At 36.8% G+C, this 17931-nt stretch overlaps 1 protein-coding gene and 1 non-coding gene across 2 annotated transcripts in view; both read right to left on the reverse strand.

Annotated features, from left to right (window-relative positions):
- LOC106053042 (breast cancer anti-estrogen resistance protein 1-like) overlaps window positions 1-11973 on the reverse strand; it is a 73611-nt gene extending 61638 nt beyond the window's left edge. The window contains exon 1 of the mRNA XM_056034643.1: window positions 11468-11973. Coding sequence (XP_055890618.1) covers window positions 11468-11476 — 9 coding nt within the window. The 5' untranslated portion in view covers window positions 11477-11973. The remainder of the gene's footprint in view (window positions 1-11467) is intronic.
- Window positions 11974-13608: 1635 nt separating this feature from the next.
- Window positions 13609-13724, reverse strand: LOC129927560 (U5 spliceosomal RNA). Its single transcript, XR_008779158.1, has one exon. It is a non-coding gene; the product is annotated as a U5 spliceosomal RNA (small nuclear RNA).
- Window positions 13725-17931: the final 4207 nt, after the last annotated feature.

Genomic DNA, 17931 nt, shown 5'->3' on the forward strand with positions numbered 1-17931 from the left:
GGACGATATTGTAGAAGGCCTGAACACTGACCTGCAACGTCAAAACCTGTGGGCAGTGGAGACCAATGGCTCGTTGCCACGTCACAGGTCTGTACCATAGCTACAAACGCACAGTGCGAAATAATGAGACTTAATTATATTATTATAGCTTTTATATAGCGCTACTTTCATGCTTATGGCATGTTCAGGGCGCTTTGGTTCAATTTCATTTGTGGACCAGTGGGGGGGGGGGGGGGGGATCTAGGAGTTGGTTTTCCGTGCTGCCTTTAGGCGCTCAGTAAACGCAACTCTGCCCGAGTCGGGTGTCGAACCTCGAGCCCCCTTCTAGGTAGCAAAGACAAGCCGAGTCGGGTGTCGAACCTCGAGCCCCCTTCTAGGTAGCAAAGACAAGCCAAGTTCAAGCGCACCTAGCCTTTCGACCACGCTTCCCACATTCTCAACACGGGCTTCAAACGCACAGTGCGAAATAGTGCGACTTAATAATTCTGAACAAGGGCCACAAACGCACAGTGCTGCGTCAAATGTTAGCAGCTAGTTCCGCCTTAGCAATTCGACACACTTCTTCTTAAGTCAGCATTGTCATGTATTCAACTGTATGCACAACAAATCCAACTTGTCTGCACACAGATCTATTCACGTGTCATCCAGTCAGGATTGGTCTAAGCATTCATCAGAGACTCTATTAAAATTCAAGCCTGATCCGCCGCCCATTGAATAAAATGCTTGAACCCTTCCCAGATCATTGAGAATTGCATTTATTCCTTGTTTCACCTTTCGCCCCACCCCCACCCCCTCCCCCACACACCAGACCATGGCACATTAAACAAAATGAAGAGGTTAAGAGAGTCAGTGCATGCAGTCATTTATCAAGCCAGGTGATTATAGGTCTAGGAACAAGTGCGTGGACATGTTCACTGCTAGTCTGAATAAAAAAAAAAAAAAAGAGAGAGAAAAAACATATTAGCAACTGGAGACAACTCTTTCTAGCTTTATGGCGTATCCGGTGTATAAAATATACAAAGTGTTGATCAGACTTCAGCGCTGTAAGATCAAATTTCTAAGCGTTTTGATTGGAGCACAAACTAATTTTTATCCTTTAAGTTGGCAACAATGATCTTTTAATAAGGCGTCCTTGACATTGACTGTTTCCAAACCTCTTATCATCTTTCTCTTTTTTTTTTTTTTATTTTCTTACTGGCTTCTTAAGGCTTACATCGCCATTACAGTTCACCGTATTACATTCTCTTCTTCAATTTTACCGAATCGTACGGAGTAAAGCAATGTTTCTCAAATTGTGTTCCGCGGAACCGTAGTGTCCCGCGTGGCCTGAAAATGTGTTCCACAAACTACTGGAACTAGTAGGTCATCAAGTGAATTAATCTCTCTAAGCAAAGTGTCCGATAAATACTCAGAATATGCGAATAGTTCCCCTAAACACTCAGAATGTGCGAAGTGTTCCGTTAAAGGAAAATGTCTGGGAATCACTGGCCTAAAAATGCCAACAGGATATTTTTTTTCTAAAATCGTAACGCAAACAAAGGAGATTACTGTGTTCAAATTTAACATGAAAATCCTCCATAAGGAGGTGAATTATAGTTTTGGTTTCCAAAAACTTCCTGAAGACACTAAGTCTAAGTGGATGGATGGGTCTATCAAGATCCTAAAAAGATAAACTCAGTTCGTATACTGATGATAAAACTAATGTGGCCTGAACTGTTTCTGGCATTTAAAGTACATTATAGTGTTACACGTGTCTGCTATTTATAAAACACTAGTGTCTTGAATGATAACTATATGTATAACAAAACAATCTACACTCTTATAGTAAACTGTTATTTGTATGTTGTTTTTTTCACTAGTCACTAGTCAGTTAAAGATACGTTGTCTAAAAGTAAATCTGATTCGATGATTGAAGTCACATTTGTTAAGCCAAGTATAAAATCTGACTTTTTGTACCTCAAGAGCTGGAACTGGGGCATGATAAACGCGTGGACGTGGCGTTGGTGGGAGGGGGGGGGGGGTGGCAGGTAGAGAACTCATCGGGGAACTGATATTCTGATAGTAGACTCCAAAGGGGGGCCGGATAAAGGGAGATAATATTTGGACAAAAAGGAAACGCTGCAAGATATGACTAATGCACGCCTTTGGAAGTAGTTCAGTCGAAAAATAAGCGGAGGAATATTACTGCACGTTAAATGCCGGCAGTTTTTGAAAGTTATGTTTGAAGCCGATGAGGACGCTCTGATTTTGAGTTGTCTTTTACAAGTCATTGAAAATATAAGGCGGCATGTACATGTGAACAAAACTGCTTCAGTTTTAATGTTGGGATCTTGCACTTCGGTTGAAAGATGGCGACAAATACTGGTGACACCGAGTTTTGACGTCATCTCTGGCCACGTGATCGGAAAATAAATCATCAAATTTACACTGGAATAAAAAAAAATGTAGAATGTTTGTAAAATGTTTTACATGTTTCGGATGTTCCTTCAGAGTTGAAGATAATTACTTCCTAGTCCAAACCTCCCCGCAGGACGACGGGGGATGGGAGCGGGCGGGGTTTGAACCCGGGACCATCGATAAATCTGAAAGACAGTCCAGCGCGCAAACCGCACGACCAGGCAGCCATCAACTATTTTTTTATTGTATAGATACGCATACCATCCGTAGAACGATATAGTAAGATTGAGGTAATAGTTACTAGTTTTGTATACCGTACTTTATACTGCTTTTTTTCATTCAATTGTGATCTTCTTGTGCATGTAATTTCTTGAACACAAGGCGCTTATCTACATACATACGGTAATGTACGGTGTTCGGAAAACGGGATTTGCATGGGGCCTTTGCCTACGATTGAAGGATTGATGTCTGGGAAGTCTTCCCCTAGTGCAATCTATCAGAAACAAGAGCCGCATACGATTTTCTCATTTATATAGTTAAGTCACGACAATGCAGCAAAAAAAAAAAAAAAAAGGTCGTACGGAGCCTTGTCGTCTGCAGCCCAGACAGAAAGATAACAGTTCGGCAGTAAATCCAGTTACTTGAAGCTTTCCTTATCAGGGATACAAATTGGCTGCATCCAAACAAGGGCATCACCCCGGATCATGTTTGGAATAAATTAACATAAATTTATTTTTCTTTTCCAGCTTTAGCGATGTTTATCGGGCAAGATTTTATCTTTTAACAAACTGTTTTGGCTGAAAAAAAAATAATGGCCGGGATACTTTTTTTTTTATCAGTTAAAATGAAGAAAAGTGTGGCCAACTAGTATAATTGATGCTCAGTGTGACGATAGAAGCGAAGACGATTTTGTTTGCACAGGGGAGACCACGTGACGTGACACAGGAAGTAACAAAGATACAAGACAACTTACAAAACAAGACACAGTGAGACTTTAGTGTTTATATCAATGAGTCTTTTAAGTCACGAGCCTGCATCACTTATCTGGATAGGCGGTCAAGTTACCAAACTAGTCCAAACAGAAACAACAGTTTTATATAAGCCTGACAGCAGATGATTATAGTTAAGTGGGAAGCGTGGTCGAGAGGCCAAGTGCGCTTGAACTTGGCTTGGCTACCTAGAAGGGGGCTCGAGGTTCGACACCCTAAAGGCAGCACGGAAAACCAACTCCTAGATACCCCCTTCCCCCCCCCCCCACCGGTCCACAAATGAGATTGGACCAAAAGCGCTCTGAGCATGCTGTAGGCATGAAAGTAGCGCTATATAAAAGCTATAAATAAATATAAGTCAGAAGTCTAGCACAAATGAAACTAAACGACATATTTAGATTTCTAGGCAAGCAGAAGAGAGGGAAAAAAAAAACAACAACTCAATTTCCGGTAGGGGAGGAAATTGCCGGGTACTTTTTCTCCCAAATGGCAGAGTGGCAAGAAAATTGCTGGTCTATCGCTTGATCATTGAAATAGTAAATTATCTACGTTACGTACACACACACATACACGGAGGCTTAACACACACACAGAGAGAGGCTTCACACTCTGGCGTGTTTCAGATAACGAGTGGAGTGTTTCAGGGTCGGCCCGTGACCGTTTCCAAGTGGTGACTAATGCTGCTGACCGGGGATGATGAGGTTTGGTTGGCTAGCTCCTCTCTAGACAACACGAAGAACATGGATCTACTCAGACTCAAATATAAAGAGACATCTTAACGCTAAGCTAACACCATTACCTCGCCCCAAAGGGAGCTCTCTCTGAGATATGTTTAGTAAAGCGTATCGGGAAGAAAACTTAGATGTTCCCTTTGGGCAATCAGCACACAAAGCTTAATTTAGAAGTGCCAGCTACTAGTCTCCAACTTGGATTCAACCTCGAGTTTCCTTTAAAAACCGCTTGGCTGCAAATCTGAGAGAAATGTTTAATTTCATACTATATGCAGCACATGATTAAACAAATAAACACATAACTCTGGTTATAGGGGTTATAAAGTTTTGAAGACACTTCGAACGACGGCGTTTTGACAGAAATACAATGTATTCTTTTGAGAGATCTGAATAGAAGATATGCTGAAGCACGCCAGAGCCCTCCTTGGGTTGTATCGCCACTGGGGTGGATGGATGCGCTGAAGCCGACCAGAGTCCTCCAAGGCATGTAGCGCCACTGGGGTGAATGGGAGAGAGAGAGAGAGAGAGTGTTAAAGTGTCTCTAATGTTGAAAGTCTTATACAAACAAAGCCAAAGCGGTTTGCTGATAGATTGCCAACATCACGAGGGTGGTCAACGATAACAGACTAATATGAAGACCTGTCTCTAGACCTAGTTAGCAAAGACTCAACAGACTAATATGAAGATCTGACTCTAGACCTAGTTAGTAAAGACTCAACAGACTAAGATGAAGACCTGTCTCTAGACCTAGTTAGCAAAGACTCAAAAGACTAAGATGAAAGCCTGTCTCTAGACCTAGTTAGCAGTTACATGATGTGTGTGATGGTGAAATGAGTCCAACATATTGTGGTAGGTTTTGTTTATTGACAATAAAAGTTATATAGGATTATTCTTAACTTCCTATATTGAATCTTATTAGTTCGTTGGATAAATAATAAAATACCAAACAAAGAAAATGTACTGCGACTGAATTCGTATTCTGCATTGTTTTTCTTTTACAATATTTTAAAATGGCAGTGGACTGCTGGTTGTAAATCTATAGTCCTAAACTTTTTTTTATTTTAAATATTATAAATAGCTGGTAGTATAGTTAAGTCATAAATTACAACCCCGTGTGAGATTTGGACCATAGGAAGTAGGCCTGTGTATAAAATTTGATACGCAGCCTAACTAAGCCTAAACAACTCAAGTGACAGAGGGAGTAAATTCAAGGCCCAAAACAGTTCTGCTTCTGGACATAGAGAGAACCTTTTGAAAATTGCAAGCGATGTACAAAGATTTGAACAAGAAAAGGATTTTCTGACCTAAAAACAAAAAAAAAGTCCTGTGGAAAAATGTGGCATGAAAAACACCTTCCTGGCAAGTCGACAGCTCCCCAACACGTCTAATGACGTCATTTACTCCGAACAAACAATTAGAACAAGAGACGGCAGAACACGTGAGAGTCGATTCAATTTTCACTGTTTCGTCCAAAAAATGTCAAGAAAGTGAGATAAACAGTTGAATTACAACTCAGGCTAGTGGATTTATCTGAATTTTTTTTTTTTTAAATCCCTGCTTCCCCCCATCGAATGTGATAAAGCCGGCAGCAATGTGTCTTTGTTCTGGATTTATTTATAGGCGCACTATCACTATCAGGGTTAGGCCTAGATCTACAAAATAAAAAAAAAAAAAAGAAAATTGTATTCGTTCAGTGTGCTCGCAGGATGTGTGTAGATTGAACAAGTAATCTCTAACCCAGCCAATCTGTGTCAACTCGTATGAACTGATGGAAAAATAGTCCGTGACAAGTGTCAGACATACAAACGCAGTCTGTTGGACATGAGATAATGTTGTGATAGTATGGAGTGATAAGGAACCTTTCACAACTAAACAAACATCGGCTGCATCCTAACCCGCCCCCCCCCATCCCCGTGGAGTTTTGTGAAAGAGTCACTTCTAGTTTAATGTATGCTAAACAAAATAAGGTCTGAATGGGGAACTTTACTTTCTTTTTTACTAAATAAAATGAAGATGTATTGGCCAGGTAGTAGAAGTGGATCCATGCGCCATGATACATTGTCAAATGGAAATGAAAAAAAAAATAGAAGTAATTTTGTAAGAGATAAACACACTAGACTTTTTTTTTTTTAAAGTATAGGCCTACATAGTGCAAAATACTCTTAAACTTCATTTAGAGAGCTTTGTAGATCTACACATCTTGTAACGATATGCATATTAAATATCGGGTTTATTGTTAAATTATTATTAAAGAATCGGGTATGAATACAGTTTGGAGCTTTTAAGATGAGAAAATAATTACCCTATCTTATGAAATACAGACGTTACTTCAAAAAAGAAGATGATTACGTCCTACGCGTGTTCCTAGGTCAATCTAGCCATGCATGTTAATCAATGTTCTCAGTTGATTATTAAAGTGTGCATGTAATTTATGTAGATCACAGCTAGGACTTTGGAGCCACGTGAAATACTGTGATCTTCCTTAATCTTTGAACCCAACGGCATGTTTTAGTATTAGAGTGTGTGACGTAACTAGATCTAGAAGGGGGACACGACAATTCGTTCACTGACATTTCGTTCACCGACAAATCGTTCACGACTTTTCGTTCACGCGACTATTCGTTCACCAGACATTTCGTTCACCCGACAATTCGTTCACGCGACTATTCGCTCACGCGACTATTCGTTCACGCGACATATCGCTCACGGACTATTCGCTCACAGACAACTTGTTCACCGACAACTTGTTCACCGACAGTTGGTTCACGACAAATCGTTCACGCGACAAATCGTTCACTAACAATTCGTTCACAGACAAATTGTTCACAGACAAATCGTTCACTGGATATTTCAAAAAACAAAAAATTGCCAGAGATCGGGCCTGATCCGAAATTCTTTGTTAATTTTTTTGTTTGTTTGTTATTAATATTTTGTTAATGAGGACAGTATGTGATAAAAAATTATACTTAAAAGAAAAAAGAGATCTTACAAGCAAGCTGAAACATTTAAATGGGACCTCACTTTACTATAGGTAACATTTTTACTTTCAACATGTAGGCCTTCTTTTACACTCTTGTAGTCTTGTTCGACCTACCCATATTTGCTTATCTTCTTAATAGCGGTCCAGATGTTTAATTAACATACCCATTTTATTGATATTTTATTAACAAAAACAAATCTTATCTTATATAATACAGACGTTTCTTCAAAAAAAAAAAGAAGATGATTACGTCCTACGCGTCATGCATTCAGTCATGCATATTAACCAATTACTCAATTTCTGGTTTCTGGTTACTGGTTTTCTTGGCTAGCTCAGACACACTAGTATTTTTTCCACAATACTGTCAGTGTTTTTACGAGACATAATTTAGATTTTTAACAATGGTACTAGATTTGGTACAATATATGGTTTCACTGTTCAACTCTGAACGTCACATACTAGATACAGATCTAAGGTTAATACTTATCAATTAAGACATCTAAGAAAAAAAAAACTAATTACATTTACAACACTAGGAAATATTTTGGTTCCCTATCAAAAAGTTATAAATTTATCGCAATTTAATAGAACAAAATAAAATTGTTTCAATAAATTTGTTATTGAAGTCCAAGCAATCAAATTAGTCTACCAATGGGTGGTCACATATAGAAACAAGTTAACTAAAATAAAAATAAAATAAAACTTCTTTTAAACTTGATGGAAAGTACTATACTAGTGTCTAGTAGATATTTTCAATGTTAACAGATTGAAAATGTGTATAGGCAATGTCCAATAAAGTTTTATGACTTCAAGACGAGCCAGTCTGTCTAGCACTCCACTAGGTGTTAACTAGAGTATCCAGATGAATGGGTAGATTCCCGGTAGATGAAATAAAAGAGGGGGGTGTCAAGGTATATTAAAGGTGAAAGTAAAAATGTTACCTATAGTAAAGTGAGGGCCCGTTTAAATTTTTCAGCTAGCTTGTAAGATCTCTTATTTATTTATTTATTTTTATTTTAAGTATAATTTTTATCACATACTGTCCTCATTAACAAAATATTAACAACAACAACAACAACGAAATTAAATTAACTCGGATTTGACCTGATCTCTATAGAATTGTTTTTGCATTTGGAAATAATAGCTACAAAAGTTTTAATGTAAATAAATTAAACACGCGACGAGAATATAGCCTAATATAAACAATATGTTACTATCCAGTGAACGATTTGTCTGTGAACAATTTGTCCGTGCCGTGAACGAATAGTCGCGTGAACGATTTGTCGTGAACCAACTGTCGGTGAACAGGTTGTCGGTGAACAAGTTGTCTGTGAGCGAATAGTCCGTGAGCGATATGTCGCGTGAACGAATAGTCGCGTGAGCGAATAGTCGCGTGAACGAATTGTCGTGTGAACGAAATGTCTGGTGAACGAATAGTCGCGTGAACGAAAAGTCGTGAACGATTTGTCGGTGAACGAAATGTCAGTGAACGAATTGTCGTGGAACCGATCTAGAAGATATCCAATCCAGATTATCAGAATGTATAAATCTCATGAGTATCCTACCCAGATTATCAGAATGTATAAATCTCATGAGTATCCTACCCAGATTATCAGAATGTATAAATCTCACGAGTATCCTACCCAGATTATCAGAATGTATAAATCTCACGAGTATCCTACCCAGATTATCAGAATGTATAAATCTCACGAGTATCCTACCCAGATTATAAGAATGTATAAATCGTCAGAGTATCCTACCCAGATTATCAGAATTTATAAATCGCCAGAGTGTCCAACCAAGATTATAAGAATGTATAAATCTCACGAGTATCCTACCCAGATTATCAGAATGTATTAATCTCACGAGTATCCTACCCAGATTATCAGAATGTATAAATCTCACGAGTATCCTACCCAGATTATAAGAATGTATAAATCGTCAGAGTATCCTACCCAGATTATCAGAACTTATAAATCGCCACAGTGTCCTACCAAGATTATCAGAACCTATTGTTGACAAAACAATCGCGCGTATCGATCAACTAAAAAAAAAGTGACAGATGTTGACCTCGGAAGAGATGACATGAAGATGGGCCGTGTCATGTCAGCAGTGTGGCCAGCACACGTTAAGACTTGTGGTACTTCAGCAGTTCAATGAGCCGTTTAGGCCAGTGTCCAACAACCGATGTGTGCTTACCAAAAGGCCAAGTGCGATAACCGATAAGGTGTTGAAACTAGAGTTATCCTAACCTAAATAAGGACACATCGGAAACTAGTTCAGATCTCTATGATAGTTAATTATTTCCTTATTGTCGATAAACTTATGAAACTAAACAAAACAATTAAAAAAAAAAAAGGAGCGGATAGTTTTAGGCAGTATTATAAAATGTTTGAAAAAAACATACAGATCTAAGATATGACTGAATACCATCTCAGCCCCACAGACCGAGTGAAAGACAGGGACATTTTCAACGCATTTTTTTTTTATTTTTAGAAACTTAGAACATAGCCGGCACAGGTGCAGGAAGCCTGAATATGTTTTTTTTTCCCTTGAGAGTTAAAAAAAAAAAAAAAAAGTAGTGAGTATTTGACGTTTTTCTCTTTTACCTATCTACTGGTGCGCTGAATAAAGAAATACATTTTTTTTCCCTGACAAAGACTGCACTGTACACTGTGTCAGAATTGACGCAAAAACTATTCAGTCCGTAAAAATCAAAGAGATAACAACCGTTTTTAAAACAAAGTTTTGATGAACAAATTAAGCTGGTATTCTATTAATATAAATGTACAGTATGTAGTATGTCAGATGTACTCTTTGAAATTAGTTGCGCAATAAAATTCTTAAGTCTAAGACCTATTGTGCTTTCAGAGACAGGCATTCCCCACTACCATACACTTACACACAATAATTTTTCAAGCGTTGCGCCAACATGTCTGCCAATTGTTACTTTCAAAATAATAAAAATGTAAATAACTGCTGTAGACTAGAACATCGTTGAAAAGACCCATACTTAAGGAAATGTAACAAAATTCAATAACTAGCTCACCTGTTTTAAACACTTTAATATTTAATGTACAAGTAAGTCTAAACCAACACAAAGTCATAAGCATATAGCATCGAATAATAGATTGATCTAATCTAGATTAATCTATTACTTCGATTCGAATCAGTTCCGAGAGATTGACGTAAATAGGATACAGCGAGTTTAACTCTTTCTCTCCGTAATTATTTTCCTCGTTTCGATAGTGTTATTTATTTAGCTCATTTGTATTTCACTCTCCTGTTATGATTAGACTCCAACAACTTTTTGTTTGCTATCGGAAAAAAGTTTATATTTGGTATTGAATTATTAAGCTCTTTTTACACAACACAAATTAAAGTTGATACATCCAAAATAAAATCAGTTTAATAGAGGTCAAATCAACGTTGGCACCGTCAATTAGGAGAGAAAGAGTTAAGGGTTTGAAATAATTTGTATTGATGAGTCTAGAATCTAGATAATCTAGAACTACATTATTTGTATTTATTATAATGTATATATGAAAAACTAGCAAGAGACCTTGGAGAGTGGCGTGGTTTTACTGAGGTACTATATTTCATGAGGTACGCAAAGGACAGATGATGATAATTTATTATGAGTTTTGACTAAACATACAACAAGTTAGATTTGTAGATCTAAGAACCCCAATCTTAGTCATGCTTAAATTATTCTATCGAATTGAAAAAATGTTTTTGTTTTGTAAGTAGATTTAGGATCTGGAATATCTAGATCAAATAATAAGTAAATCTATATATATTCTATATAGACTGAAGACATATCTCTAGATAGCTATAGGCCAGTATAGGCTATAGTATAGGTCTATATTTCTCTCTCTCTCTCTCAATTATTATACAGTGAATAATATATATTTATTATATATTATTCTAAAAAAATCATAGTCATGACCAGATCTAGCCTATATATATAGATATATAATTTGATTGGTGATAGGTCTAAAATATTATAGACCTAGATCTATATTTTAGATTTAATACTGTTATTCAAAATCGCGTATATAGAATATCTAGATATCTAGAATATAGATCTAGGAATCTAGATCCATAATGACCATATCTAGTACTTAATAGTAGGGCTAATTATATATTAAATTATATTATCAGGTTATCTAGATATTGTAGGTCTATTATTAATCATTAAACATTAAAACAAACACCACACATAAAATCACAATTTTCATATTTCTAAAGTAGTCTCCGTTTATTTAATTGTAAGTAAGTAACGTAAGTATAGTATAGATTCAAGATCTATATATACTTTATCTAGACATAGATCTAGATCTAGTAAAAGTAACGGCACAGTAACTTACCTGACTCATGGCTGCAACTAAAAGTTCGTCCTTTCCTAGTGCGTCTTACGCAGCCAACTCAAGGAGAATGCAGGTAGACATTGGTACATAACGCATTTGAAATAATCCAATACATTCTTTTTCTGACTAGGAAATAGGCCGTCGTAAGGTAGTCAGAATGTTTACAAAGATCAATGAAAAAAAACACTTTTAAAAGAACGACAACTCGATACTTGGTAAATCCACAAAGTTATCAGCTTTTCGAATACTGTTTGAAAAGAGCTTGATAAATTCTTACAAACATGTACAGCAACAGTGATTAACACACTGGAACAGCAAGAACAAAAGTTAAATATGCCAACTCCGCAAACGTTACACAGACAGCCCCGAGTCCAGGTCCACGGGTTTCCACCAGTCTGTCACGCAGTGTGTTGCTTTCAGTCTGATGTGTCTGCGAGTAGAGCGACCCGGATAAAAACATTCGCACCTTTGGGGAAACCACCAATGATTTTTAAGGAGATTTCCTGATGCCGTCCAATCAAAATATAGCACTCGCTATTTTTAAAAGTGATTGGATTTGGAAAATAAAAAAGCGGTTGTACCAGAGACTAGAGGGAAAAAAATAGATGCTTCCCTGGTTATGCTTTGCTATTACATTGTATAATAAAATAATAATAATAATTGGTTATTATAAAACATGGAGGAAAGTATAGTTATTAATTATTGATGCAACACACAACAAAACAGAACTCAAGGTTGTTTGTTAATTATTTATTATATCTTTATATTTTGTAATCAAACAAGCAACAACAATGTTCAGAAATAACGTACCCTAGATCTAAGTTTGCGTCTTTTGAAATATATTTTTTTTTCTAATCTTGGGAGTTAAGTTGGAACAGACTTTATTTATTGTTTATAAATAGGACTCTTACAAAGGCTGAAGCCAAACAAATAATCCCACGTGAAAGACGCTATGGGACGCTTGTCATGTACGCCGAGATATTACTGTACACATCTGAGAAACTTTCTAAAAAAAAAATCCGTTTATAAAGATGGTAAGAAAAGGTTTAATAATTGTATTTACATATATTACAGTGTCAAAGAAAGTTCCCTTATGTACGTTATTTGATTCCCTGTTTCCTGTGTTTAATTGCCACTTCGAGCTGACCAGTGAACACATTTTTTTTTTTAAAATAACTTTTAAATAGCGAAACTTTCATGCTTAAAGCATGCCCAGTGCGCTATTGTCCAATCTCTTTAGTGGAGCAGTGTGTTTATATGATCAGGATAGATTTAAGTTCATCTTTGAATAGAAGCTAGGGTTAAAATATATTGAAGTAAAGACAGTAGCATGTCTCAGTGTGAACGGTTATTTGATGTTTATGACCCGTAGGCCCTAACTGTCCAAATATTTAGGACTTACATTATTTTGTTGTTGGCCTATGAGCATGTAGCCTGTGTTTATGTATTTCTTTACGATCTTTTTTTTAAAAAATAAACTCCTTTATAATTTGTATGACTGAGACTTTAAGCTCATTATTTGTATGTCTCAGTAAGTCATATATCCAGAGGCTATTGTTAGTGGCTTTGGTAATATAATTCGGGAAAAACAAGTACTGTTATACAGAGGTCACTAGTCTCAAGACCTAATCCTAATACAAGGTCTGAAAATATCTAGACTCTACCTCTATATTTAAATGTTCATATTGCAACGGCTGTCTTTCTAGGCGGTAACTGCTGGTTTGTTTGTAAAATGTTTTACATGTTTCGGATGTTCCTTCAGAGTTGAAGATAGTTTACTTCCTAGTCCAAACCTCCCGCAGGACGACGGGGGATGGGAGCGGGCAGGGTTTGAACCCTCGACTGTCGATAAATCTGAACGACAGTCCAGCGCGCAAACCGCACGACCAGGCAGCCATCCAGGTTGTGTTACAAAAGTAGGCATAAACTGTAAGAGTTACTTTGTATGCATAAAACCTTTTTTAATTATTCTTTTTAAATTCCATGAATATACAGATCCAACTAATGAACTGAAATAAACATTCGTATCAGTAACCTACCAATGTCAAGAAGACTACTTAGCTCACTACGTTGAAAGCTATATTTAGCGCTCAATTTCTATTTTTCATTATTACTTCCTTCTCATGACAATTTGATTATTTACCCTACAGAGTAGGGCTTGAAAAATTTGTATTTAGACTCATTAAATTGCTCCTCTGCACGGAAATCTTTAGTAAAAGGCGAAAGATTTATTCGATGTGCAGGGAAGCCAGAGTAAAGATAATTTGAGCATTAAATCGACGTCGTGTAAAAATGTTTGATACAAATTTAGGTAGTTAAATATGTTTTTATGACACTAAAATATTGTTAAGAAAATAGAAAATTCAATCAACTGTTGCATAAATAAGGTTTTTAAAAATTAATAAAATAATTGTTTTTTATAAATAAAAAACAGACAATATTTTAGTTTCATTACTTTAAAGATAGTATTTTGAGCTATCGGTAATATTGAAATAATTTTATCGAGTTGTCTCCCATTTATTCTAATTTGAGCTATCAGTATTAATGAAATAATTTTATTGAGTTGCCTCCCATTTATTTATTCCAAACTTTTAAATAACCTAACCAACTTTGCTTATTGGAAGAATTTAGCGGAACACTTTGCTTATATGATACAAAACTTAAATCCACCATGGTTAGAGCACCACTAGTCGACCGGCGGCGTAGCATACGCCGCTATTTTGCAGGGCCGGCCTTAGGCAAATGCAACCTATGCGTCCGCAGTGTGCCCCGCGCTAATTCTAGGTGTATAAATTATTAAAAGAAACCATTTTATAACTTATAACAGTTTTACCGCGGCCTCCTGATTTACCAGGAGCTCCTGGAAATCTCATGAAATTGCAAAATATACGAAAAAATCCTGGAAATATCCGGAAATATTAAAGTATTTTGAACAATCAGTAGTAGGCCTACATCTCTTCACGAGAAGGCCTGCTAGATTGCTCTAACAATCAGTAGTAGGCCTACATCTCTTCACGAGAAGGCCTACTAGATTGCTCTAACAATCAGTAGTAGGCCTACATCTCTTCACGAGAAGGCCTGCTAGATTACTCTAACAATCAGTAGTAAGCCTACATCTCTTCACGAGAAGGCCTGCTAGATTACTCTAACAATCAGTAGTAGGCCTACATCTCTTCACGAGAAGGCCTGCTAGATTACTCTAACAATCAGTAGTAGGCCTACATCTCTTCACGAGAAGGCCTGCTAGATTACTCTAACAATCAGTAGTAGGCCTACATCTCTTCACGAGAAGGCCTACTAGATTGCTCTAACAATCAGTAGTAGGCCTACATCTCTTCACGAGAAGGCCTGCTAGATTGCTCTAACAATCAGTAGTAGGCCTACATCTCTTCACGAGAAGGCCTGCTAGATTGCTCTAACAATCAGTAGTAAGCCTACATCTCTTCACGAGAAGGCCTGCTAGATTGCTCTAACCAGTGCGTGGTTCATCTCCTTTCACGTTTAGGCTTGCTATAGATTGCTCTAACAGTCCATGTTCATTCTCTTCACGTTTAGGCCAACTAAATTTATCGAGGCCTATATAGTTCGCCAATCACGGTTCGATGGTGACCACTTTTGTCATCCAGGGGGCTGAGGACTTTGCACTGGGGTCTTGTGCCTCATATGGCTGGTGAGTCCTATGTGAGCCCGGAATGTTTGGATGCACACTGGTTATTCCAGCTGGAGCTAGTGTCATTTTTTTTTCTCTGACGCTTTTCGTTTGCCAGCACTGTTCCTCTGCAACAATAGTGCGCCAGTTTTCCAAGTTCCGCGGAACACAGTTTGGGAACACTCATCTATGATTATCTACCTGTTCAATGAGTTTCTATATGACTCACTCCAATTCGTCACTGTTTATTGCGCAGCGAACTGTCACCTTTCTATTAACCTGTTAATTCGTTTCTCGTCTGCTGCCTATTTCAAAGTGAGGCTGTGGAGGCGTCCTTTGACTGTTTATACAGTAAACACAACTATACAAGCTAGAGGAACATTTCTAAAGAATGTAACCATTTCGAAGCAATAAGGCGATAAGCTGAACAATAAAAGGGAGCTTACCATAAAATAAAGTTAAATGTAACTTATAGTCCTTTTAAAATTATTAAAGTTAATTCCCTTTACTTTTTTTCATTGAAGTTCCCTTGATTTAATTTCCTACATAGCTTTCATTGGAGATTTGTTCTTATCAAGAAGATTATAAAGAAAAATGAATGAAAGTTAACCAAAAATTAAGTACATTTTGATATTTGACATTTCCAGTGCTACATTGTCCTAGTATTCGTGTCAGAGATCATGTAACTTGTTTAGAGTTTCAGACGATCCTCCTGAAAAGATTATTACCTGTGAGCTTAAATATCATGCACAAATACAGGACATAGCAATGAGTAGTGTTCAAACCCAGAACCATGTGAATAAAGTTCGGGGCCGTCCACACTACTAGGTCCACACTACTAGGTAGAGTGATATCAATACTTCCAAAGGAAAAAAAAAATGACCTAAACTGTATCTAGAATAAACACACTTATGATTGTTTACTTATTGTCTCCTGTCTGTCTGGTCAAAAGTTTGTCTGGTCAAAAGTTTGTACACCTTATTTCTCACACACCCAACCTCGGGTCAAGCTGATATTGTTTACAATGATTTCTTTTACATGCCAACACAAGAATCAATTTTAAAAATTTAATCAATTGGTTGATTAGCTATTGTTAATTATTTTGTTTTTTTTTATCTCGAACAAATACAAGGGAAAGAAATTTTCCTTGACTGATAAAGTGGTATAAGTTGAATTAGTACTAATTTAGTACCTTTTGTTTGTAGACATTTTTTAAAATAAAAAAAACTCAATTAAAACCAATTTTCCTAAGCAGCTCCCTGGCACAGTGGTTGCTGTAGTGTCTAGAGGAGGTCTTAGCTCTCGAGTTTGAATTCAGGCTGCACACTTTAAAAAAAAAAAAACATTTAAAAAGCAATAAATCAAGATACCACGCTTCTTTATGCCCCCCTATCCCCTTTCCAGACAAGTGATACAATCATAGAGTATTGAGAAAGCTAAACGCATGACTATCGCATTAAACAAAAACAATTGTTAGAAATATTTCTAAGCGCACAGATTTATTGTTGTTAGTATAGATCTATTACAAATTTAATTAAATGACTGATAGAAACTAACTGATATAACAGTTAATATAAGCCTTGATTTTAAAAGGAAATGTCATTTGGTACATTTTTTTGTTTGTAATCAATTGAATTAATTAATATTCAACAATGGATAGGTATAGGATGTTATCTTCTTTTTTTTTGAAGTAGTGTCCTTAATTTAAAAATAAGATAGCACTGAAAGAGTTGTACAAGAAAAATAGGAAACGAAACAATTGGAGTGGGTTTTTGGCACATCGGCACAGTTAAGGTCATGTCGTTCGAAACAATTAGAATGGTTCACTTTCTTCCAATGACATTGTCAAGCAGTGATGTAACACATAAACCTGTTTCTTGACTTGTACATTTTCTTTCCTTCAGAAATGAAGATTGCTACACCCTACCTATAGGAAGGCAGAGGTTGGCCATCGAAAGGGGGTCAGGATTCATGCCCAAAACCATTTTGATGACAGTTCGGGACTAATCAAATGACCAGGAAGCCATCAGTTGATATTAGTCCTTAATCACTACTTATTAGGAGGCACGGTGGCTGAGCGGTAAAGCGCTTGGCTTCTGAACCGAGGGTCCCGGGTTCGAATCCTGGTGAAGACTGGGTTTTTTTATTTCAGGATCCTTGGGCGCCTCTGAGTCCACCCAGCTCTAATGGGTACCTGACATAAATTGTGGAAAAGTAAAGGCGGTTTGTCGTTGTGCTGGCCACATGACAACCCTGGTTAACCGTAGGCCACAGAATCAGATGACCTTTACATCATCTGCCCTATAGACCACAAGGTCTGAAAGGGGAACTTTACTTACTTTTTACAGTACGTAGTAAGTATAAAAACAACAAAAACTATCTACATGAACACTTTACATTCTCCCCTCACTTTGTAAATGTGACACATATACATTTGAAACTGAAGTCATTTATTTGCTATTGTCACAGAATATAAAGCTTTGGAGGGGCTGATAGGGTACAACTAAGCATCAAGAGGTTTCAGCAATAGTCATTGAGGATGTGACTATAGCATGAACTGCTGGTTCAGTTACTGACTCAGTTTCAAACAGATCAACCCTCTCTCACATTCAAATGATTTACTAACAAGATATCTCTATAGCAATTTTAAATTCAAAAAAAGTTTTGTTTTTTTTGTATTTAAAAATTGTTAATGCATTTTATAATTTCATCAAAATGATATGTTATATGTGTATTCTTATATAAAATCAGTAATTTAAAAAAATAATGTAAATATTTTCATGAATTAAATGAAAAAAGTCTAAATTGTTACTAA

Source organism: Biomphalaria glabrata, chromosome 7, assembly GCF_947242115.1.
Source record: "Biomphalaria glabrata chromosome 7, xgBioGlab47.1, whole genome shotgun sequence".
In the NCBI taxonomy this organism is placed as follows: Eukaryota; Metazoa; Mollusca; class Gastropoda; family Planorbidae; genus Biomphalaria; species Biomphalaria glabrata.